Source organism: Sapajus apella, unplaced genomic scaffold (assembly GCF_009761245.1).
Source record: "Sapajus apella isolate SASKATOON/1434 unplaced genomic scaffold, GSC_monkey_1.0 scaffold128, whole genome shotgun sequence".
Lineage (NCBI taxonomy): Eukaryota > Metazoa > Chordata > Mammalia > Primates > Cebidae > Sapajus > Sapajus apella.
Window position 1 is genome coordinate 75738 of NW_022437068.1, and position 24159 is coordinate 99896.

General features: G+C 47.0%; 1 protein-coding gene across 1 annotated transcript in view; it reads left to right on the top strand.

Annotated features, from left to right (window-relative positions):
- Nucleotides 1-217: 217 nt before the first annotated feature.
- The window catches only part of SLC6A11 (solute carrier family 6 member 11), a 116267-nt gene continuing 92325 nt past the window's right edge, over nt 218-24159 (top strand). Inside the window, exons 1-4 of the mRNA XM_032262239.1 lie at nt 218-527; nt 3466-3600; nt 3718-3858; nt 7260-7350. Of these exons, the coding sequence (XP_032118130.1) occupies nt 278-527; nt 3466-3600; nt 3718-3858; nt 7260-7350 (617 nt within the window). The 5' untranslated portion in view covers nt 218-277. The remainder of the gene's footprint in view (nt 528-3465; nt 3601-3717; nt 3859-7259; nt 7351-24159) is intronic.

Below are 24159 nucleotides of genomic sequence, written 5' to 3' on the forward strand. Positions count from 1 at the left end.
GCCAGTGGCGAGGGCTGCGGGAAGGACGGGCGCTGCAGGGGCTCGGCGCGCGCAAGGTGCTCGCGGGCTCCCGGGCCCAGCCGGGCTGGGGTGGCGTGGGCGTCCTGCGGGCCCGGCCGCCGCGCCGCGTCCCAGTCCCGGTCTCCGCGCGGCCCGGCCCGGTCCCTCAGCTCCACCCCCTGCGTCCCCCTCCCGCCCGCTCGCGCCTCCTGAAAAGCCAGCCCGCCCGGGGCGGCGGCGCAGAGCCGGGCGGGCGCACGAGGCAGCCAGCGCGGCCATGACGGCGGAGAAGGCGCTGCCCCTGGGCAATGGGAAGGCTGCCGAGGAGACGCCAGAGTCCGAGGCGCCGGGTGGCGGCGGCGGCGGCAGCGGGGGCGCGGCGCCCGCGCGCGACAGGCGCGACAAGGCGGTCCACGAGCGCGGCCACTGGAACAACAAGGTGGAGTTCGTGCTGAGCGTGGCCGGGGAGATCATTGGGCTGGGCAACGTGTGGCGCTTCCCCTACCTGTGCTACAAGAACGGAGGAGGTGAGGCGACAGGCGACGGGGAGGAGAAGGGGAGGGGGCGCCAACCGCCCGGTGGGGGCGGGGAGCCAGGGGCGAGCACGAGACCCCCTCCCGCGCCTGCGTGGAGCGGAACCGAAGCGCTGAACCTCGACTCCAGGCACCTGGCGCGCGAGCTCGCCCCGGAGCGCGGCCCGCCTGAGCCTATGCGCACGCGCGCGTGCCAATTCGCACCTGAGGGTTCCACCTGCCAGCGCAGGGACTTGCTCGCGTTCTGTCTCCAGCATGAGGTGCAGACCGAGGCCGGGGAGCCCTTGCTTTGGGTACCTACCTTGGTGTTTCAGGTAGGAGACAGTTGGCGCCTTTGAGCCTCAGCTTTCCTAACTGGGAAAACGGCCTGTGGGGAAGGGACTCCGGATGATCAAAATGGTCTCAGCTTTTGAGCGCTTACTGAAGTGCCGGGCACCTTTGACCTGTATCATCTCATCTCATCCTCACCGTCACTTTCGTAGGCAGGGGTATACCCATTTTGCAGATGAGGAAGCTGAGGGTCAGAGAAGTCTCAACCAAAAATAAAGATGGGATTCTGACGTCAAAGGCCTTGTTTTAAACGGGGACTGGACTCACAACAGGGAGAACTTTTAGGTGAGGCATTGTTCTGTGCTTTCCTGCTTAGTCTTTCATCTGCTTTTGAGCTCATTTCTAGGGCCAGTATTTGATGCCCCTCCGGCGGAAGAATTGAAATTATTTTACCGGTGTGAGAGTCACCCACGACAAACAGCAGCAACACTGATTTAATGTTGATGCTCTGCCGTAGAGAAGGGGAGAGGGAAAGGATGGTGATGAGAGTTTCTAGCAACAGCCTCTCAAAGTCAGTATGGCAAAAGATGCAGCAGTGAATCCATAACTCTCCCAGCTCAGGGAAGGGGCTCCAGCCTTCAAGACCCCCTCCTGTCATATCAGCAGGACAGCTGGGCAGGTCCACGGCAAGGGATCTTGTAAAACCTTCTTTGGTGGCACAGTTTCTCCAAGGAAGAGTCTGTATCTGTGTATTCCCTCCTCTCTGCTGTGCCCCTCCCCCTCCAGCAAATTCCCAAACACCAGTGAAGGTGGCTCAGAAGTTGGCTGGCAGGGACCACGCTGTGAGTCTGTGCAGAGCAGGACTTCCTGTGCAAGCAGCTGCCGGGAGAGCAAGAAGGGTACTGCTTGGCCCAGGCCCTTTCTTTGGGGACATTCATCCTGAAGGCACAGGCTGCTCCAAGCCTGCTCTGCACTGGCAATGAAGTGGCCACCGGTGTTGGTGGCTTGGCAAGGGAGAGAGAGGGAGTAGACTTGGAGACCCCCAGCGTGCCCTGTGCTCTCAGCTGTGAATCCCGCCTTTCTTTGCAGATTCATTGATTGTAAGCTGCCTCCACTTGGAAACCTGTGGAAACCTAGGGTAGTCCCCAGCCACAGATTGTTTTAACATCTTTAAAAAAAAAAATGCAGGAAATTGTGTCAAAACAAAGGGCATTTCTAAAAGCAGAAAACAGGGTAAATTGGGTTAATTACAAATTCTGTCACAGATTTTTTTTTTTTTTAAAGGTTGTGGTGAGTAAAGTTTTTAAAATGAGTCATTTTTTTTTTCCTACTCTGACTTGCCAAGAGTTTCCATGGGATACAGAGATCTCTTGGTTTGATTGAGTTCATTATCCTAAGGATTAGTAGCTTTGTGACTACACAGGTTAAAAGGCTTTCCACAAGTGTCATTTGTTAGATTCTAGAGGGTTCACAGGTAAATAACAGCATGTTAGCAGACCTGCTGCACCTGTTTTAATCACCTCGCTTTAGATTCAGTAAACAGATCCACTTATCTCTTTTTCCACACTTTTTTGCTTTCTAGTGCAGTTGGGATATCTGCTTCTCAACTGTTTACCTTTTTTAAAAAGCATCCACACTGCCTTACTTATAGATCACAACAATAGTTTAAAGTGTTTCTTTCCCAATATAAAACTTTAAATCGGCTGCTTGCCCAGAAAAGCTAAGACCCTTTCAAACCCTGATAGATATGGTCGTGCTATCAGGATTGATCAAAATTGTTGCTATTAATCCTTGCAGTCAAGGAGACTTCATTTAGCAAAAAGCACTTTCAGTTAAAGCCTTCATTTGTGAGATCAGATGGTGGCAAATAGCATGTGTTTTCATGCTTTGTTATTAGACAGGAGGGATAGAATGAGGGATTTGGAAAAATCCCCATTCTGGGTGTAATAGCTCATGTTCACCTCACTCACTTAATTTGTTTCACAGAAAGGCCCAGGCAATGGCTATTGTGTTTCAAGATAGGAACACTAATGCTTAGGGTGGTCTTTTCCTGGACTGATTCAAAGCCAGCCTTTGCTAGATAGATTCTTGTCGCAACTCCTTGCAAGTTGACACCACACCTGGGCCTCATGTGTAGGGGTACTTAATTATTTGAGGCTTGATATTGTTCATTGTATAATTTCCTGAGAATGCTTTTCTTTATGAGAAAGATTGTTTGCTGGTCACTTCCAAAGTAAATAAGAGGAAGGGATGCCCCTCACCTGGTCTGTTACGGTCACTTTAGAATGAAAAAGAAGGGTGCAACATTCAGGGAGGGAATGAATTTGACCCGTGCTAGAGGATGAAATGTAAATTTAAATAAGCAAATGAAACACTTTGTTTTACATTGTCATCATAGCTGCTTTATAATTCTATGAGAGAAGCAGTGCGATTATTAAAAACTGAAGCTCCATTTTGCAGATGGAGAAGTTGAGGCTTGGAGATGTGAGGTAGACTTATACAAACCTAGCCCTGTTTTTGACCCTGATCCTCATAATGGGAACTTGAACTCAAGTTCAAGGAACATCGTGTCTGGGCTGTAATCGGTGTTTATTAAGGAGTTCTTGCACCAAGTATGAAATGGCAGGGACAGTTTTCATCTCATTCCTTTGCATCCTTACAGGGGCGTTCCTGATTCCCTATGTGGTGTTTTTTATTTGCTGTGGAATTCCTGTTTTTTTCCTGGAGACAGCTCTGGGGCAGTTCACAAGTGAAGGTGGCATTACGTGTTGGAGGAAAGTTTGCCCTTTATTTGAAGGTATGTGTTGAGTTAATGAGAAAATGAAATTTTGCCCAGGGAATGTCAACTGCAAAGGCAGATTGATTTGGAAAGATAAGACTCAAATTGCTTCCTTTCTTTTGTCATGAATTTCAGGCATTGGCTATGCAACGCAAGTGATTGAGGCCCATCTGAATGTGTACTACATCATCATCCTGGCATGGGCCATTTTTTACCTGAGCAACTGCTTCACTACTGAGCTACCCTGGGCTACCTGTGGGCATGAGTGGAACACAGGTATGGCCCCACGGAGGTCTCTCTGCTGGTCCTGCTGGGTGACCTGGGATTAGGGTGTGTTTGTGCCCTCCAGGCCAGTCCTTGTCCCTGGCCTCTCATCGTGAGTCCAGCTTTCTAGGGTGGTCTTGCTGAAACCGGAGTCAGCTCTGCACCTGTTCTGGTACATTCTGTGAGTTGCAGCCCTAAAGTCTGAGCTGAGCGTTGGCCCAGGGACTGGCATGGTTAGGAGAATGGAGATGTTCTGTCCTCTCTTTGTCCAATGCAGAGACTGAACCCTTTGAGGGTAGGATGGGAGTGTGAGGAAGAAGCACTAGACTTAGACTCGGGGGAGAGACTAGGGCTCTAATACCAGTCTTGCCTCTAGTGTCAAGTTTTCCTCTGTAAAATGGGTTAGAGCAGATCAAGGGCTGGAGACAGAGGACTTACAGGCCAACCAGGCTTTAGATCAGTGAACGGCAAACTTAATGGATTTGGTTGCCAAAATTTTTTTAAAAAATTCAGATTTCCAGCCTCTTTTAAAAACTTTAAAAATCTCGTGATACCACACCCACCTTTCTGCTTGACAGCAGTGGCTCCAGCCAATAGGTGGCTATTGCCTTCAATGACACATCTTGTCCCTGAGTTACCACAAACCCCACCCAGCTCACTTTATTCATTTACTTTATTGATTCAACCCAGCTGACATTTAAATTCAGCCCCCATCCCCACACATGCTGGAATGGATAATCTTTTAGATTATTTTTAATTCTGATATACTGTTTGCTTTTCTGTATCTTCTCCTATTAGCATTGAGTTTTATAATCCAAGGAAGGCATATCCCTGCCAATCCCTTTCTAAGCTGGCCATCCTTGCAGCAGACATCACTAATCGATTGTAGCACTCTTTCTTTCTCAATTTAGTCTTAGCCTTAGAACCCTTCTCCAGTAGTGCTCCAGATAGCTGCTGCCTTTTATCTGGAATTGGCACACGCAATTTAATCTATTTACCATCCATATGATAACCTGTGGTTAGGTTGTGTCTGGAAGTGGCCAGCCATCCTGAGGGCTGAGATCCGGTAAGATTGGGTAGGATGTTGGTGACCAGCAGAAGGAACAGCAGGTGCTAGACCTAGCAGACCCTGCAATCTAGTTTCTAGTCCTGTGTGATATCTGACTCTGCCCTACTCCCCCAACCCATGGTGGTTGCATTTTGTGGAGCATTTGCTGTTTCTCTCTTTAGGGCCCTAGTTTTTCACCTTCCTTTGCCCAGGGAACTCACAGGGATGTTTATCAAACTAAAATTCAAGGACATTTTCTTAGAGGCTTGTGAGTCCTCTAGGATAATTTAATTTTGTATACTTATTTTGAGAATACTTAAAAAAATGTGCATATGTTATGGATGATATGAGCAAACACCTTGTAACTGAGGACAGTCAGGAGATTCCAGGGGCTGATTCTATGCATGTTTATAATTTAAGATGCATTCATGGCAAATAGAATGATGGTGGCCAAGGGAAAAAGAGCAGAGAGATTTCATTCATAAATAGAGCATTGGTACTTAGTGAAATCCAGTTGAGAATGCAACACACCATGGGAATGAAGGTTTTACAGAAGTGTAACCAGAGGAAAATGGTGGAATCAAATCTCAAATAGTGCATGGAGGAATAAACCACCTGATCTCAACAGATTCTGCTTCTTACATGTCAGTTTCATTTTTCTGTTGGGAAAGCAATATAATTTTACCAAATGGCATTATCCTACACATCCACTTTCTGTTATCACTTTAAATTATGTCGGTTCTGTAGTTTAGTTGACATTTTATTTATAAATTTAATTTGTCTTTTATCATTGTATGAATACTATAATCACAGACTTTATAATTCATTGTTTATTTGTACATGGCTAAATATTTTAATAAAAATGACTGGTCAACTTGGGTGTCTGAGAAATTTTTTAACTCTAGGAAGAAAAAAAAAATGAGAAATCCTATTTTAAGGAATCTGATAAAAGCCAAGGTCTCCTGTCTTCGGGAAAATACACAGGACACATTCAGAAATCTTACTTAACAACGTCAGGTTTCCAGGCTCATCTCAAGGCTGACTGAGGACCCCCACAACACCTCCTTTCAGATCATAGCGCTTGCCAAGAGGAGCAAAAAGCAGCCAGACGATTGGGATTTTCCCCAGTGGACTGCAAATTGGCTTGCGATCCCGTTTCTCTAAAGGCATATGAATACTTGCAATGTATGAAACATCACATATAGGAGGTGATGCCTGATCACAGAGATTACAGATGTGGTTTGGAGCATTCATACGTATATGAGATGGAAGACATGCAAAAGTGAAGCCAGCCAGGCACCTGCTTCGTGCTGGCCATGGTGCAGGGTGCAGGGGCCTCTGAGGTGAATGGATGATACAGGAGGCCTTGCCCTCAGGGGCTCACAGTCTGGTGCCCCAGGTATCTCTAAACAGAGGGACATGGGTCCCCTGGTGATGGACTTTTCTGAGTAATACCATGGCAAAGTAGAGGAGCCCTGGCTGGAGTTTATTCTCAGTTCTATCCCCAACTGGCCAGTGACTTTATAGAGGAGGAAGAGGGTACAGGTGAGGGTCCCTTGACTATTTCTGAACCTGAGATTCCTTCTCCCTAAAGGGAACTGGAGAAGGTGATTCATTGGAGAGCCTTTGAATTCTTACTTTCTTAGGTTTCAGGGGAGGGAGATTGGGGTTAGGCCTCCTGGAGGAGGGGTTAAGGCCCAGGGGCACTGGGCCTTGAAGGATGAACAAACACTAGGTTGCTTTTACTTGAGATTAAATCTCCCTGGGACATCAAATTTCGTGAAATGAGAAGAGGCATTCAGTAAGTCCTTTCTGATTGACTGAGTCGAGTGAGGGAATGATGAAGCAGCCAGGGATTCTTGACATATGTAGGCTCATACCATTTCCTCCAATCATCACATCTTGATGAGACACCTGTGGCATCAGCCCCTTTTTACATAAAGAAAAACTGAGTCTCAGCTGCATTACTGCCCCAAAGTCACCACATAGAACCCATTCCTTTAGTCCCTCTATTCCACTAGGGCCATTCAGCCAGACAGATAAATGCTGCTGGCGGGCCTTAGTCAGGGAGGTAGGAAAAAGAAAAGAACATTTGAGAACAAGAGTAGAGGAGAGAGTTTGATAGGGAGTGTTGGGTGGGAATGGGAGAGAGAAGACTCCCTGCTCCATAAACCTTTCCTCCCGTTCTAATCAGTCCAAGCCTCTTAACTGTAAAGTATTGATTTTCCCCAATGCCCTTTGAGGCATGTTTACTTGGAGCAGCTAGATGAAAACGCCTAGTTGCACATCAGCTCTGAATGTTTTTCAGGATTCGACTTTCATGGAGGTTAATTTTCTTGTATTTCTTGTCTTGTTTTCACTGTAGAGAATTGTGTGGAGTTCCAGAAACTGAATGTGAGCAACTACAGCCATGTGTCTCTGCAGAATGCCACCTCCCCCGTCATGGAGTTTTGGGAGTAAGTGGAGAAGAACTTGTCTCCCTTGGACTGTGGGGGCTCTGTCCTGGTTCTGCTCAGTTGGTCTTGCCCTGATTCCTGGGAAAAGCCTGACCCCTCTTCAAGCCTGGCACTTCCTGGCTTCTGTGGGCATTCGTTGGCTTCGGAAGCAAGAGTGCAGATCTTCAGAGGTTTCCCAAAGGGGCAGCTGAGAGAAGTGTTTTCTTGTTCTTTGATAACATATCAGCATTCATAGTTGCTTATTAGGGCAGGAAGTGCTTGGTAAAGGGATAGACAGTTTAAAAATTCATTTTGAGCAAAAGAGGAGATGTAGCCTGTTTGCAATAAGCTAAGTCAAGAGTGTATTTAGCCTGGAAAGCGTAAGTCTCTAGGGGAAACAGGTTAGCTTTCTTTCAGTTGCTAAAGGGTCATAAGGAAAGGAAGGAGATCAACTTTAATGGATAAAGATTATGAAGAGGCAGATTTCAAATGTGCTTAGGGAAGAAGTTGGTCTCACAGCATAGCATTGTCCGGAAGTACTTCAGAAGGTTGTGAGCACCCATCCCTGAAAGTGTTTGACCAGTATAGGGTTGCCAATCATTGCTGGGGGTGTGTCTGAATCCACTGAAATTGTAAGCAGTACTTGTGTGGATGGGCATTTTCCCAGAAATTGGCATAGTTTTATCAGAGTTCCAAAGGATCTGAGACCCTTATAGGGCTGCTGAGTGTGATTGTGTACATTGCACACTGAACAACCCAAGGGACGATCATTTCCTTATGAAATATACATTCCAGAATTGTGTGGTGCACGACCTGTATAACCATACCCAGTGGCCCTGACTTACAAGTTTGTTATAGAAGTAGAAGGATCCTTTGCCCTAGGTATTGGAGAGAAGTTTCCTGTATAGGTCGAAGGCTGGATGAAATGCTTTCTGAAGCTTTGCAATCTGACAAGGCCTGTCTTCACTGAAGAAGCCTCCCTTACCCTGATGATAATTAATAGTAGTATATGTGTGTGTGGTGGGGCAGTGATTTTTATTTTCCCAGATACCATCCGTCTTCTGCCCTCTCTAGAGATCATTATGCTGATCATTTAGACTGTTGTCCATTTCTCACTATTATTAAGCACATAGAGTGAATGTCTAGTCTGTGCTTCCTTGAGTGGAATTGCTGGATTGTAGGGTACACATTGTCAGTTTTATCATATAATGTAACATTGCTTTTTAAAGAAATTAATAAATTAATCTAGGCCAGGCATGGTGGCTCATGCCTGTAATCCCAGCACTTTGGGACGCTGAGGTAGGCAGATCACCTGAGGTCAGGAGTTTGAGACCAGCCTGGCCAATAGTCCGAAATCCCCTCTCTACTAAAAATACAAAAATTAGCCAGGTGTGGTGGTTTACACCTCTAATCCCAGCTACTCAGTAGGTTGAGGCAGGAGAATCACTTGAACCTGGAAGGCGGAGGTTGCAGTGAGCTGAGATTGTGTCACTGCACTCCAGCCTAGGTGACAGAGTGAGACTGTGTCTCAAAAAAAATAATAATAATCTAATTTACACTCCAAACAAGAGAATTTGAGAATTTCTATGGCTTCACAGTTTGGACAGCATTTGGTCTATTCAGTTTTTGTTTTGCCAGTGTACTGGGTATGAAATGGTATCTCACTACTTCAAATTCACATTTCTCTAATTACTTGTGAGGTTAAGCACCTTTTCATGTTTTCTTTTGTTTGTCTGTTTTTTCTATTTGATTTCTATACCTGTGAACTTCAGATTTATATTCTTTTCTATTTGGATTGTTTGTCTTTTCTTATAGATAGAAATTGTTGATACATTCTAGATATTATTATCTTTTCCCACTGTGTGGCTTTTCTTTCTTATTTATGGTGTACAGAAATTTCCATTTTATGAAGTTGAATTTGTCAGTTTTTCTTTTTGGTTTGCACAGCTGGTGTCTTATTTAAGATATAGTTCCCTAACCCAAAGTTGAACAAATGTCCATATTTTCTTCTAAGAGTTTTACAGTTTCTTTTTCACATTTAGGAATATAATCCATCTGGAATTTTATGTTTTTAATGTGGTATTAGGTAGAAATCCAGGTTTTAAAATATAAATAACCTATTTTCCCAGCAGGACTTACTGATCATTCATTCTTTTCTGATTTGTAATGCCATCTTCTATATATAATTTCCTTTAACCACAAGTCTGTTTTTAGACTCTGTTCTGTTCTGTTGATCTCTTTGTCTATATCTGTGCCCACACCACATCTATTGTTTTATTGTAAGTCTTGAGCTTATAAGGCAAGTGTCTCACTTTGTTCTTTTCCAAAATTGTTTCAGTCTTCTAAATGAATTTCAGAATCAGTTTGTTGAATTAAACAACAACAACAACAAAAACTGTGGGAATTTTGATTAAATTGAACTCATAGGTTAATTTGAGAAAATCTGACATCTTTATGATTGAGCCTTTCTGTCCATGAACATGGTATAGCTAGTTCTCCATGCCTTACATAATAGTGCTACTTAAATGTGGTCTGCAGAGTAGTATCATTTGAATCACTTAGTTACCTTCCCCAGACCTACTGAATCATAGTCTCAAATAGAGCATCCATTAGATATGTGCTTGAAAGGAGACTTCTGTGCTGGGTGGGCCTGTGTGGTCTTTCCCAATCCCATTGGGCTACAGTTTCCTGGAACAATGTCAGAGACTTGCATTGGACCTGCACATTTGGGGGTCTGCAAAACATAGTTTCTGTGCTTGTTTAGAAAGTCAATCCTGAAACTCCAGACAGGACAAGGTCTCTGTGTCAGTTACTGTTGTTTTTGTACCATTCATTTTCTTTGTAACATGTAGGGAAAAGCTTAATTAAATCATTAGTGGTATAATGTAATTGATCATTGTCTGTATTCCCCAGTAGGCAGACATGAAGCAGCACCTTGTCTGGTTTTACTCATCACTGCCAGGCTATGGAAGGCCCTCAGTGAATATTAATAGACTAGATGGGTAGATGAGGAAAGCAGACAGTCAGGCAGTATGTTCTAGAAAATACTATATGAGAAGAGTCAAAGTGGTCTCTGGCAAGAACACATGCTGTCATTAAGCCTCTCACCCAACAGCATTGATTAATTCCAGGACCCCTTTGCAATATCCATATTATCCACTCATTTGGACACTAAGTAGTAGGCAAGGGCAGTTTGTCGGCCTCCTTGTCAGACTGGACCATTCTGCCAGCTACTTGGTTACTCAAGATGAAAGTTCATGGGAAAATGAACCCATGGTTCTAGTTTTCTATTCAGGTTGCATCTCTGTTTGTGTCATCCATGCAGCATTGAATTCTGTATCCTAAGAATACTCAAATACTAGTGGGACACACATCCCTTCATACAATTATGCTTTTGTCAGACACTTCTAATTCCTCTCTCCCCCAGCTGAGATTGGAATATAGAGATCGTGTGAGATATAGATTGTTAGATGTTCATATCGTCTTATGAAAAGCTTTTGAGCCACATAAATTTGAGAAGGGATGAAAGCTGTGTCCTTCTCTGAGAAAGTGAGAATATCCATTTACCTTTGTTGAACCCAAATTCCCAAACTTATTTTTCTATGGAATAAATTAGAATCCCTTCTCTCCCTCCGCCCCTGCCCCAGTGTACTCCACCCACTGAATGCTAGCATTCCACTAAACACAGTGTGGGAAACACTTTGCTAGGAGTAAGTTCTTCCTTAAATTCAGCCAGGAGTTGACTTCTGGAGCTTTGATAGAGCATACCTAATTCCTTTTCTGTGTGACAGCACTCTTCAAGTATTGGATCAAGTTTCCTCAAACACATTTCTTCACCTCTTTGTTGTTTCCTTGTGTGGCTAGTTTTGTGAGCTCCTGTTATCCTTTTCACACTGCTTCTAACTCCAGGGACCTCAGTCAGGGCCACATTGCTTGGTCAAAGTAGACTGCCTAGGCTGTCTGCTATTATAGTTCATTCATTTGACAAATGTCTGAGCTGGTGCACATGAGAAAGACACAGTGTCTTATTTAGGGGAAGCAAAGGTGGAAGATAAGGTTCTAGTCTCTAGAAGCAGAGGTGAGACAAGCCCACAGATTACCTTAAAAATCGTTGACACGGCCGGGCGCGGTGGCTCAAGCCTGTAATCCCAGCACTTTGGGAGGCCGAGGCGGGTGGATCACGAGGTCAAGAGATCAAGACCATCCTGGTCAACATGGTGAAACCCGGTCTCTACTAAAACTACAAAAAATTAGCTGGGCATGGTGGTGCGTGCCTGTAATCCCAGCTACTCAGGAGGCTGAGGCAGGAGAATTGCCTGAACCCAGGAGGCGGAGGTTGCAGTGAGCCGAGATCGCGCCATTGCACTCCAGCCTGGGTAACAAGAGCGAAACCCCGTCTCAAAAAAAAAAAAAAAAAAAAAAAATTCGTTGACACAGCACTACTTCTCTGCTTGCGACTGGCCATGGCTTTGCCTTGGCCATGGGCACCTGGCCTGCCCACCACCCATCTTGAAGTTTCATTTCCCTTTTGAGATGTAATTAAAATTACTGGCTTAGCCCATGAGAGAAGCTCAGGCCCTAGATCCGTCCTGGATTCTGAGTCATGTGGGGGTCCTATAGGGCCAGGGTAGCTTGTCTTCCTAATGTCAGACTTCAAAATTAGGCCATCCTCGTTTCCCTTAGTAACCCATTATGCATCTGGCATCCGTGCATTTATCTAAATGTGTCTGCAGTTCTAAATTTTGAGCCTGTACCCTCTGGTGGGATTGAATGCTGTTAAGTGCCTAACCAATATTGTGGTATCAGATAGACATTGATTCGACCTCACTTCCCTTTCTCAAGCCCCAAGTCCCATTCGTCCAGGGTTTGGGGAGCAACTCCATTCTTGCTATGTATACAATCAAAACTGTTTTTTGCACAGCGTCCATTCAACAAGCACGTGTTGAGCACATATTGTGTGCTAGGCCCAAATTAAGCTCTAAGGGTATTCAGTTCTATTTATTCAGAAGGATAAGGCCCTGTTTTTCTGGTTTATCTTCAGTGGAGGAGTTTTGTTCTTAGTGTTTATTTTTGAGTCACATGGATGTTTTAATTGATTTTCTTTGGACATGAGATTTGGGATCAGAGGAACTGGAGTGAAGGCTGTTCTTTATGTGGGACTGGGGTGATTCCCTGCCTATTTCCCAGGCATATCTTCCCCTCTACCCATTACACTCCTCCACACGGTCCTTCTTTCTGTCCTTCAGATGTACAGGCCTTGTCCCAGGATCAGTCTCTTGGCTTTTGCTTTTCCTTTTGCCTAGAAGATTTCTCACCAGATCCTGTGTGTCTGGCTTCTTCTTATCATTGAATCTTAATTCAAATGTCATTGTCATCTGGGGAGCCCTCCTTGACCATGCCCACGGAACCCACACCCCAGTCCCTCTCAACCCCATCACTCTTTCTTCATGTCCACATAGTTCTTATCTGAAATCCTTGTATCTTCGTTTATTCTCTCTCTTTCTCCATCAGAATTTAAGCTCCGCAAGGACTCTGTTTTGTTCACTATGGTCTTGCCAGCACATTCTAGGTGCTCAATAAATATTTGCTGAAATGAATGAATGGAAGAGTGAATGAATGAATGAATATTTCTTATACCTTTGGAGTTCAGTGTCCTCATCTGTAAATTGGAAATGATGACAACACCCATCTGCAAGCTGAGATGAGGATGAAATGAGACCTCTTCTGTAGGAAGCCAAGCCCATCTTAAGCTCTTTGGAAGGGTTTGAATGTGTAAGTAGATTTTTTGCAATTGGTTCTCCCATCTGTGAAATGGGGATTAACCCTGCTCCCTGCCTTACCAACCTCTCCAGGCTGCTGTGAGGATTAAATGAGATAACGCATCCTAAGAACTTTGATGGGTCGTAAGTGGGGTGCCTGTGTTAATTCTGGCTACTGGAGGCACAGGGTCCCTTCCAGCCCCATCTCTGCAGGTGCAGAGTTAGGGTTGGGCCCAAGCTGCCAAGGCCTGTGCACGGTTGGCCTGTTTGCCTACAGTAGCCTTCATGCCTCCTGCTTCAGCATCAGAAGTGCCCTGTGGACCCTTTCCTTGGTCAGCACTGCACACTTTATACTGACATCTAGTTCTGCTAGTTTGGATTACCTGGCCCCACCTTATGCCCAACACATCACCCCATGGCTAAGATATAGATTTTAGCGGCAAGTTCTAGAGACCAGTTTAAGCAGCTGCCCCTTCCACCTGCCACGTGTGTGATCCTGGGCAACCTGTAGAGCCTCTGTCTGCTCCTCTGAAGATGGGATGATGGTTGGTGAATGTACCTACCTCTTATGCTTGTCGAGTGCATGGAATGAGGTGATGCCTACAAAGCTCCCAGCATGTGGTAAGTGCTAATAAATGGTAGCTGTTTTTGCAAAGGAAACTTTATCCAGATCTCTGAAAGTCTATGTGGATTCTTTTTAACATTCTTTAGAGAAGGCTCATCAAGCAAGGCCTTGTCTTGTTCTCACAGTAGGCGTGGTGAGCTTTATTAGTGCATTTTTTTCTTCACTTAATTGTTCTTTTGACATTTTTCTAAGTAAATACTGGGTGCTGGGCATCTTATAAGTAGCCAGAAAGATGAGGAGAACACTGGCTCTCCTTGAAGAAGCACACAGCCTGGCAGGGGAAGCTGGGAAGTAGGGGAAAAAAAGAGTTTTTGTATTACAAGGTAACAGATATATTTGTAGGATGCTTACATAGCAAGACTGAGGAACCCTGGATACCTGGACTTTGGGGAAGGCTACATGGAGTTGGCGATACTTTAGCTGGGTTTTGAAGGATGAATAGAAGTTCATGTGGTTGGCTATGGAGTGAGTAAATTACATACCAGGTGGAAAGAATTTAAAAAGCAAGAGCACAGAGACCTGAAGTTGTATGTTGAGGCTTATAGATTTTATCTGCAGTGCTACGGCATCTAGGACCTAGGGGCTAAGGAGAGACTTTACTGAAAAGCAGGCAGGGGCCAGAGCATCTGTGCACTTACAGGTCTTTATTGAGCACCTACTGTACAGCAGGTTTCATTGTAGGTTCTGAAATGCAACATGAACAAAACAAAGACTCATCGTTGTGGAGCTGAGAGCACCAACAACCAAATAAGCAGAAAATATTGCATTAAGTTGAGATCAGTTTCCTGAAGAAAAAGCAGGGCTAGGGGGCAGAAAGTATCCAAGGTTTGGGGAGGGCCTCTCTGAGGAGGTGGCACGTCAGCCCCGGAACTGAGAGAAGTGAGGGAACATGCCATGTGAAGGTATGGCCCTCCAACCGGTGGCACAAGGCACTAATGAGTGAATGATTTAACTCAGGGTCAGAAGCAGAAGAGCTTGACCAGGTTGTTTTTAATAAAACAATGAGGAAGTATATAAAACTCTCCAGGGCCGCACATGCACACGCATACACACACACACACACATCCCTTGCTTGTGCTTTGCGCTCTTCTCACTAAGGGGCAGATAGAAGACATGCAGGATGGGGGAGAAGCACCAGAGCTGGGGCAGCCTGACCCTCTCACTTAGGAGTTGGGACCCTGAGCAGGTAATGTCGAAGCTCAAGTTTCCTCCTCTATAGAATGGGTGAAAGTAGACAGCACTTGATGGTGCAGTTGGCATGATGTGAGCTGTGGACAGTGTGACATCGCTGGTCAGCAGTAGCGACTCACAATCCATTCCCCCTCCACAGACCCCCATCCTCACTTTCATCTTAGAGCTGAGGTGGATGAAGTGACATTCCAAAAACAGGTGATGCTGCAGTTTCCCAGTGGGATGCACCCAAGCTGGGACCAGACGCCCACTCCCTGCTCTGACCTTCTTGTGCAGGGCTGCTCCTGGTGCTCTGGTGCCTATCCTGGCCACCACCCATCCTCGGCACACAGTGGCTCCTTGCAAGCAGACCACCTTGGAGGGGCCGGGCGCAGGTGGGCCAGCTTTGCCTGAGTTTCCAGCTGCTCCTTAATGAAGAGTTGCTTCCCCTCGGGCACGTGTGGGGCAGCATTTTTGGGCTGCTTGAGTCCTGGAAGGAGGAAGAAGGGGCAGGAATCTGAGGGCCCCGGACCCAAGCCATGAGGCCCTTCCCACCTTGGGATCCGTGTTCTGTGAGTGAGAGTGAGAATGGCTGCATTATGAACCGGCAGTGGCTCCCCACAGTGCAGCAGCTATTCCATATCTCACCTTCCCCTAATGCGCTTTGCCTCCTGACCTGCAGGACCTCTGTTCACTTGTCCCTGTGAGGCCTGAGTTTTGAGGCCTTTCCCTGGGTTCCTGCTCCTCTGGGAAGTCCCCAGTTCCAGATTCACTCTCCTCCCCACACTCCCTTCTGCTGCCCTCAGTCTCACCCTACAGCCACGGAGGGGCAGTGCAGGCACTAAACTTGGGATGGAGAGACAGGTTCAAGGCCCGGCTCTGCTACCCTCTAGTTTTGTGACCTTGGACAAGGTAACTATTTCTGCGGAGACTGAGTTTCCTCTGAACAATGGGTGTGCAAGATAACATACACAAAAGCTCCCGAAACACCTTCCCAAATATGTGTTCTGCAGGATGTTAGGAAGTATTGCTTTGGAAAAGCAGAAATGGGGTGGGGAGGGGGAAGCGCTTCCTTCTTTACAACTTTTTAGAAAGTTTATTGTAGTTTACATGCCATGAAATGCACTCCTCTTAAGTGTACAGTTTTGAGTAAATTTACTAATTATGAAGGCATCACCACGATACAAGTTTAGAACGTTTCTATCCCCCCAATAAGATCTCTCTGCCCATTCAGCATTAATCTCTATTCCCGCCTCCACACAACACTCAGCTATTTTTTTTTGTCTCTGTGAATTTGCCACCTATAGACATTGCATATAAATGGAACCATACAACTCGTGTTCTTTTGTGATTGGCTTCTTTCATGCAGCATAACACTTTCAAGGTTCATCCATGGCGTAGCATGAATCGGTACCTCATTCCTTTTTGTAGCTATTTAAAATACTGTTGCTTGGATAGACCACATTTTGTGTATTCATTCATCAATTCATGGACTCTTGGGTTGTTTCTACCTTGGGCTATTAGGAATAATGCTGTTATGAATATTTTGTGTACGAATTTTTGTTTGAGCATATGTTTATTCTCTTGGTCTTATATCTAGGAGTGAAATCGCTGCGTTTTGTGTTTAACTTTTTAAGGAAGTGCCAAACTGCTTTCCAAAGTGGCTGAACTATTTTGCATTCTCACCAGTGATACGTGAGGGTTCCATTTCTCCACATCTTTGCCAACATTTGTCATTGTCTGACTTTTTTCTTGTAGCTATCCTGGTAGGTGTGAAGTGGTATTTCTTTTGGTTTTGATTCACATTTCAATGAATAACACTTCTCAATAAATTTGAGAAACAGTGAGTTAGATAAAGCTATACAAATGTCTTTGTTTCAGGACTTCTCAGAGCCTTTAATATTCTGCTAAGCATTGAGCATCTCTAAGGCAGTCTAGTGTGCAGTATTTTCTCAAATGAGAGCCCAGTGTGACCTGGGAACTCAGGACACTGGAGGATTAGTGTTCTTTGGGAAGCATTAGCCTAGGACAGGGGTCCGCAAATCCTCCCGGCCAAATCCCAGCTGCTGCCTGTTTTTGTAAATAAAGTTTTATTGGAAGAAAGCCACACCCATTCATTTACAAATGACCTGTGGTTGCTTTCACCCTGCAGGAATAGAGTTGAATAGTTGGGATAGACTGTATGCCTTGCAAGACTAAAGGAATTTACTCCCTTGCCCTTTACAGAAAAAGCTTGCTGAGCTCTGGCCTGGGAGTCCCAGGTGCACAGTGAGGTGCTCACTTGTTTAGCATGGATGGCAGCATGGGCTGGCCCTGGGGTTGGGGTGGGGACCAAGGAAGCACTTGTGAGGCTTAGTGTTATTTGAGCTGGTGCTTTAAGGATGGTTAGAGTATAGATAGCTGGGGAGAATTGGGAAGGACATTCCCAGCAGTGGAACTGCGGGAGTGAATGCTGCAATGTGAGGAAGTACAGGATGTCTGGGGACTGATGGAGACTGGTGTGTGGCCAAAGAGGAGGATTTTGCAGGGACAGAGGGAACTGGAGAGGTGGCTACAGACCTCTTAGACCTATGTTGGTCCCTGATTGCACTCCCTGGCTCCCTGGGGTTCTGGCTCCACTGACACTCATAATCACACAATTCTCCGTCTTTCCCAAGGCAGGGCAATGGTTAAGAGCTGTGTCTCTGACATTGAACAGATACCGTCCCCACTTTCTAGTCATGTCACTTGCCTGAGCCACAGTTTACTTATCTGTAGAGTGGGAATAACAGCTGTCCTCCCCTGAGAAGATGCAGAGAAGGTTAGATCAGATTTTACATGTGGCACGCTTGGCCCTGGTAAGTAGGTGGGACATGCAAACTGTAACTGTCCTTGTTGATATCTTTATAACCCGATACAGTATGCTCCTTGAGGGTGGAACAGCCTGCTTACTCATCACTGTACCATGGACTGAATGAGTGTGTGATGCAGAGTCCTGAAATTCCTGCAGAGGAGACCTGGCTGAGTCCCTGACTTGGTTTAGGGACCCCAGCTGTGGACTCTGTCAGAGTCCCCCGTAAATGTGGACGGTCCAGGGGACTGTACTTCTTTCTTCCTGGAGAAGTGACAGCAGACTCCCCAAGGCAGCCAGCTCCCCTAGCAGGGGCCAGGAAAGCACATTTGTTGTGGTGATGGGCCTTTTTTTTGGTTTGTGTGTTTGTTGCTTTGGGAGACCAGCAGGGCTATTTATAGCTCAGCCCCTCAGCGCCAGCTTTTAAGGCGGTGTCCAGGGCCCTGGCAGCACTTTCCTCGGTGGCAGGTTAAAGAAAGGTGATCTGTTTGCCGGCTCCGTGCATAACATGAAGATGAGGCCACCCCAGGCTGAGCTGGGAGCTGTTCCCACGTGGCCCTCTTGGGCTCCAAGCAGGAGGGAGTTCTGCTCCAGCTCTGCTCTCTGGGCAAACCAGCCCTTGTGCTGGGAGCTGGAAGCTTCAGGTGGGAGGCTGTTTCCTTCTCTCCAGACTCAGCTGCTGTGGGTATGTGAGCTGCCAAGAGGGAACAGACATGGGATTCCAGCCACTGCCCTTCCACCATCAGCCACAGGAGAATGGTGGACTCACTTTCTGGTGTAGCAGTGAGGAGTGTGGGCATCAGAAGAACTTTGTTTCAAATTTCAATTTGGGGCCAGACATGGCTGGCTCACACTCGTAATCCCAACACTTTGGGAAGCCAGGACAGGAGGATCACTTGAAGTCAGAAGTTCAAGACCAGTCTGGTCAATGTGGTGAAACCCTGTCTCTACTAAAAATACAAAAATCAGCGGGGCATGGTGGGAGGCGCCTGTAGTCCCAGCTACTCGGGAGGCTGAGGCAGGAGAATTGCTTGAACCTGGGAGGTGGAGGTTGTAGCAAGCCAAGATGGCACCACTGCATCCCAGCCTGGGCAATAGAGTGGCTCTGTCTCAAAAAAAAAAGAAGAAGAAGAAAAGAAATCTCAATTCGGGCAAGTTGCTTCATCTCCCTGAGCCTCGATTTCCTCATCCATGAAGTGGATATAATTGTGCCCTGGCAGTGGTGTTGCCATGAGGGCTGAATGAAGTGAGATAGGGGAGGGTGTCAGGTAGTGCCAAGCACAGTTCTTGCCACTGAAATCTCCTCCCAGTTCCACGCCTTCCTCCAAGTCTCTTAATAAGGAAGAATGTAGTTTGCTTTTGAGCTACCCTCTTGGTTTTCCCAACTCTTTCCCTCCTGTCTAGTAGAAGGGACATCTTCATGCCTGGATGGCCTAACACCTCCACTTGTGGTTTCTCTCCCTGCCACCGTCGTAAGGGCGTTACTTCTTTTCCTCCTCTCTTATCCTCTGTTCCCTCCTCTTTCTGAACTTTCTCCCTCCTTCTGGCTCCTTCTCGTGAACTAGCCCAGTTACATCAACCTGAAAACAAATGTGGATCAAACAACCCTTGTACCCTGTAGCCCCTTTAGCTGCCACCGCCTCTCCCTAACTCATCGAGCCAAACTTCCTGAAGGAGCCATGTGTCTCAGGTCTCACCTCTCATCTGCCCCCGACCCAGTCTACTCTAAGACCAAACAGTGGCTCTGCTGGCCTCCCCAGTCCTAGTCCCAAGTCCCACAGGGATTGCTATCTCTCACCAGGTCGGCCTACAGCATTTGCAGGTTGGCTACTTGCCTGCTGGAGATGCCCCTCCCTCTGTCTTAGAGATGCCCCTCCCTCTGCCTTGGTGATACCCCTCCTTGGGTTGCTCCTCTGACTTTCTCCCACTTCTTCCCTGCTTCTCCAAGGACTACTCCCTTCCTTTTCCTGCCTTGAGATGTTAGGGTTCTGGGGACTTGGTTGCAGGCCCCATCTATCCCCTTTCTCCAGGTCTCCCAGGATACCTCGACGGCTGAGGACTCAGCTATGAATCCCCTGTCTGCATGTATTTTCTGGGTTGTATCCAGAGACCTAGTAGCCTCTGGGTATTGCAGCAACCTGGGCATCTTGCCAATACCTTCATATCATCTTATCTAAAAGAATGATTGGCCATCATCTCTTTCTCTGTTCCAAGCACCACTTCAGTCCTGCCTTCCCCATCCAAAGAACCGTAGTGTGAATCTGGTGGCCATCTAACCCTGGCTCTTTCCTGCTGCTGGCTGCCTCAGGCAGTCACCTTGGGCCTCTATTGCTCTCCAGCCACCCATTCCTCTCCAGGACTATTCCCCTTCCTGTAGATTGCCCCAGTGGAGGCAAACTCCTCTGCCCCACCCTGACAGTTCATTCTTTCCATTTATTCTTCCCACTGCAGCCAGAGTGTTGTAAAACACACATCTGATGGGGTCTCACTGCTGTTGACCACTTCCCTAGGCTTCTGTCACCCACAGGAAGCAGCCCCAGTCCCTCAGCAAGGCTCATAGTCTAGCCCCTGCTCCCCATGTGGCCATCTCCCCACCCTACTTCTCACCCGGCCCTAGCTGCACTCACGCAGCACACCATGCCCTTCCTTGGCATTGTGGTGTTCTCCCCAGCCTCCTGGATTTTGCCCTTGGGGGCCTTTCTGCTCCAAATGCCCCCCTTCTTTGCTAACTTTCCTCCTACCCTTCAGGACCCCCAACCCAACACTCTGATACTGATCCCCAGCAAGGTCTCCTGCTGTGCCTGGGAGCTTCCCCCACCTTTCTCTGTGCCCACCCTCTCCACGTGCTGCTGTTTCCTTATCTCCCTTCTCCACTAGACCATGGGCTCTTTAAACACCCCAGTCTTAGCTCCACGTCTGGCACACTGATGATGCTTTCATAAGTACTGTTTAAATAAATTACTGTGTGGATGCCATGAGCCGTACATTCCTCTCTCCTAGTACACAAAGGCATATAAGACAGCTTTGGGGTGTGCATTTACTGTAGCTTTAATTTGTTAAGGAAAGTGGTAGGTGATGTTAGGGTTATGGAGGAATCAAAGCTGAAAGGGTGGGCTCAAGCCAGGATCCTTGGGCTCAAATCCAAGCTCTGTTTCTTGCTGAGGGTGTGAGTTTGGGCAAGTTACTTTGCCTCTCTGTACCTCAGGTTCACTATCTTTGAAATGGTGATGATAATTGTGCTCATCTCAAGGACTATGGGGAGGGTTAGACGCATTCATGCTTGAAAAGTCATTGAAGGTAGGTATCATTATTCCCATTTTACAGATGAGGAAGCTGAGACTCAGAGAGGTGATGCCACTTCCCCGAGGTGGAGCAGCTGGTAAGGAGCAGGACTGGGATTTGAGCCCAGCCCGTCTCTGTGTGTTCCAAGGGTTGGAGAAGCGTGGGCAGCCTCTGGGTAGAAAGCTCCAGAAATACTCTACTATGGCCTGAAAAAGGTGCCTCATAAAGTATCTGCTTTAGGGCTTGGCACATAGTAGGTGCACACTAAAAATTACTTGTGTAAAAGGATCCCGCTGCAGAGCCCCATCTAGTCTTCAGCATTTCCCGTTCCATGAACAGTGTCGGGGAGGTCTGTCTCTGGATCCTTTTTGGCCAGGGTGTTGGCAGCAAACTCTTCCTTATTCAGACCTTTCTTCTGTCCCAGCGTTTCATGGGGGAGGGTCATTTAGAAAGCTTTTTCCCAGGAGGAGCTGTGCCTTCTCCAAGTCTCTGGAGTTGAGTGCCCCAGCCCCCACCTTCTCAAAGGCTGTCCTTGTGGGTTTCAAAACAACCCCACTGCCCTGCAGGCTGAGAACTGGCCCCTGAGTCCCCTTTCCTTTAGAAACCAAAGGTCTATTCCTAGTTAAAGTCAGCACTGGTAAAACCTAAGGAAAATAGTTTGAGGATGTTTTCAAATAGTGTCTGGTGGAACAAAAGAGCAATTCATCCTCCGTAGCTTTTAGTAATCTGCTTCCCATTCTAGGAATTAGATAGTTCAATTAAGTAAGAGGGTGCTGGAGCAGGCTGCATGACTCAAAAGTTTGCAGCGGCATCCACGCTGTGGAAGAGAGGGGAGCTGAGCCAGCTTGTGCCTGGCGGGCCTGCCCCCCTTTCTCCCTCTGTCCCCACGCAGGTTCCAGTTTTCAGGTCCCAGATTCAGAAAACAACTACTCAACAAGAATGCGTGCGTGCGTGTGTGTGTGTGTGTGTGTGTGTGTGTGTGTGTGTGTGTCTGTGCGCGTGCGTGCATGCATGTGTGCACGTGCATGCACACCGACTCAGTAGGGACCTCATGTTCGTCCAGTGACAAGCTGAGCATCTGGAGTGGGCTAGTGCAGAGTACGCCTGAGCTGCTTCCATCTGCAGCAGCCCCGATTCCTTCTGGCCCTGGGTTGTCCCTTGTAGTTCACCAGCTAACGGGCATTGGGGTTGATTTCTGTGGCCATGTGTAAGGCAGGGTAAGCCCACAGGGCTTTTAATCTGGACAAAGGAGAGCCGGTAGGTACCATGAAATTCCTGCAGTATTTTGGGAGCTGGTGTGTTTCTCTGGGGTCCATCCCTTTGGTAACGTCTCAAGAGATCCATGACTTTCTCCCTCAAACCCCTCTCCTTCATCCCTCCATAAAAAAAGGTTTAAAAATGATTCAGGTGGCATTTGTAGATCACTCCTTCATAACCAAGAAAATCTACTTCTGTGGTGCTCAGAAGTGGAGTTATTTCTGAGCCTTACTGTGTATGAGGACTCCTTGGGGAAATCACAAAGTGCAGCTCCCTGGGAGCCACTTTGCAAAGTTGGGAGCCGGTGGGTCTCTGGGGGTGCAGAAATGTTTGTATTTCTAGCAAGTGCCCAAGGATTGTGCTCTGGGACATGCTACTGTGTTATACTCATATATTCTCTTAAAGGCCCCATTTAATAAGGCCTGTCATTTTAAAATGAATTAAAGCCAGAGATAGCTAAGACATAAGCAAATAAAATAACAGTTGTTATTATAAGTGGCTACCTCCTTTCTTTCTTAAATAACTTGGACGTTTTTTGGGGGCCACCTTATCCAGGTAGAGAGCAAGGGCCATATGATGCTTACCTTTTTTATCCTAGGGTCTAACATAGTGCCTGGTGCCTAGTAGGTGCTCAGTAAATGTGTATTGTATTTAAGTGGATGTTCCCACTTTTCCTGGCTATGGGTCTGAGAGCTGGTTTCCTTTTGAGTAAATCTATCCCTGCACACAGTCTGATTTTGTTTGGGGGCCTGCCTGATTTCTCTGGCAGGGCTGGGGCTGGAGGGAGCCTGTAGACCAGTGCTAATTGGTGTCATTGAGTAATTAATGCAGAATCAAGCCTCAAGCGGATTCCCAGGGAGACAGACACTGAGGGTGGCTTTCATACTTGGTGGGATGGGAGCTCCTTTCTCAAAGGACGTTCCCAGAGTGCCGAGGCGACTGGCATGGTCTGGTGGGGGTTGGTTTGGCAGCCGGAATGGGGTTCGTGGAGCAAGCTTGGAGAGGGGGTTTGTGTTGGTGCCACAGTTCTGCACAATATGGAGCGTGGCGCATTTGACTTTAAAGGAACACAAACCCCAGGCATGGGCTCTGGGAGCCAGGCCTGCGTCAACTCTGAAGAATTGATGGGTTCTGAGGGAAGCGAGGCTGATGGCATTAGCTTAGCACACCCGGAGTCCTCCCTGTCCTGTGGCCTGGGCCCTCTGGGATGCCTCTACACTTTGGCATGATAGCCAAGGCTCTCCGTGGTACCGCCTCTGCTTACATTTCCTGCTGTTTCCTTCTGATCCCTGCGCCCCAGCTTGCTGTTCTCAAAGCACACCATGCTCTACTTCTGGTCATGCTGTTCCTTCCACCTAAAACCATCTCCACTTCCTCCTCCTTCTGACCAAATTCCACTTATCTTTCACAATTTGGCTCACATATCACTTCTTCCAGGAAGCTCTCCCTGACCCCCTGTAGCAGTCAGGGTAGGTTGGGTTATGCCACAGTAACCAGTGTCCCCAAAGAGCTCAGCAGCTTCAAGCAACGAAGTACTTCCTGCTCAGACTGTGTCTCTGACACAGTGGCAGATGGTCACTCAGGAACTCAGGATGGCCAAGGCTCTGTCTTGACACATGCTTCCATAGTGACAGTAGAGGTAGGGAGAAGAGACGATGGAGAACCACACCACCAGTCTCTGGAAGCTTCTATCTGAAATGATGCTTGTGTTATTGTTGGTCACAGTGATCAAAGCAAGTCCTATGGCCCCCCTCAAGTTTGGCAGAGGAGGATGTATGAGCTCCCTTCAGGGAGGAATGTAGGATGTTCATGGCTGGTAATATGATCTCCTGGGAATGCCCACGTAGGCTGGGTGCATTCTGCATCGTAGCCCTTTCCACAATGCTCTTGTACTACATCTGCAAACT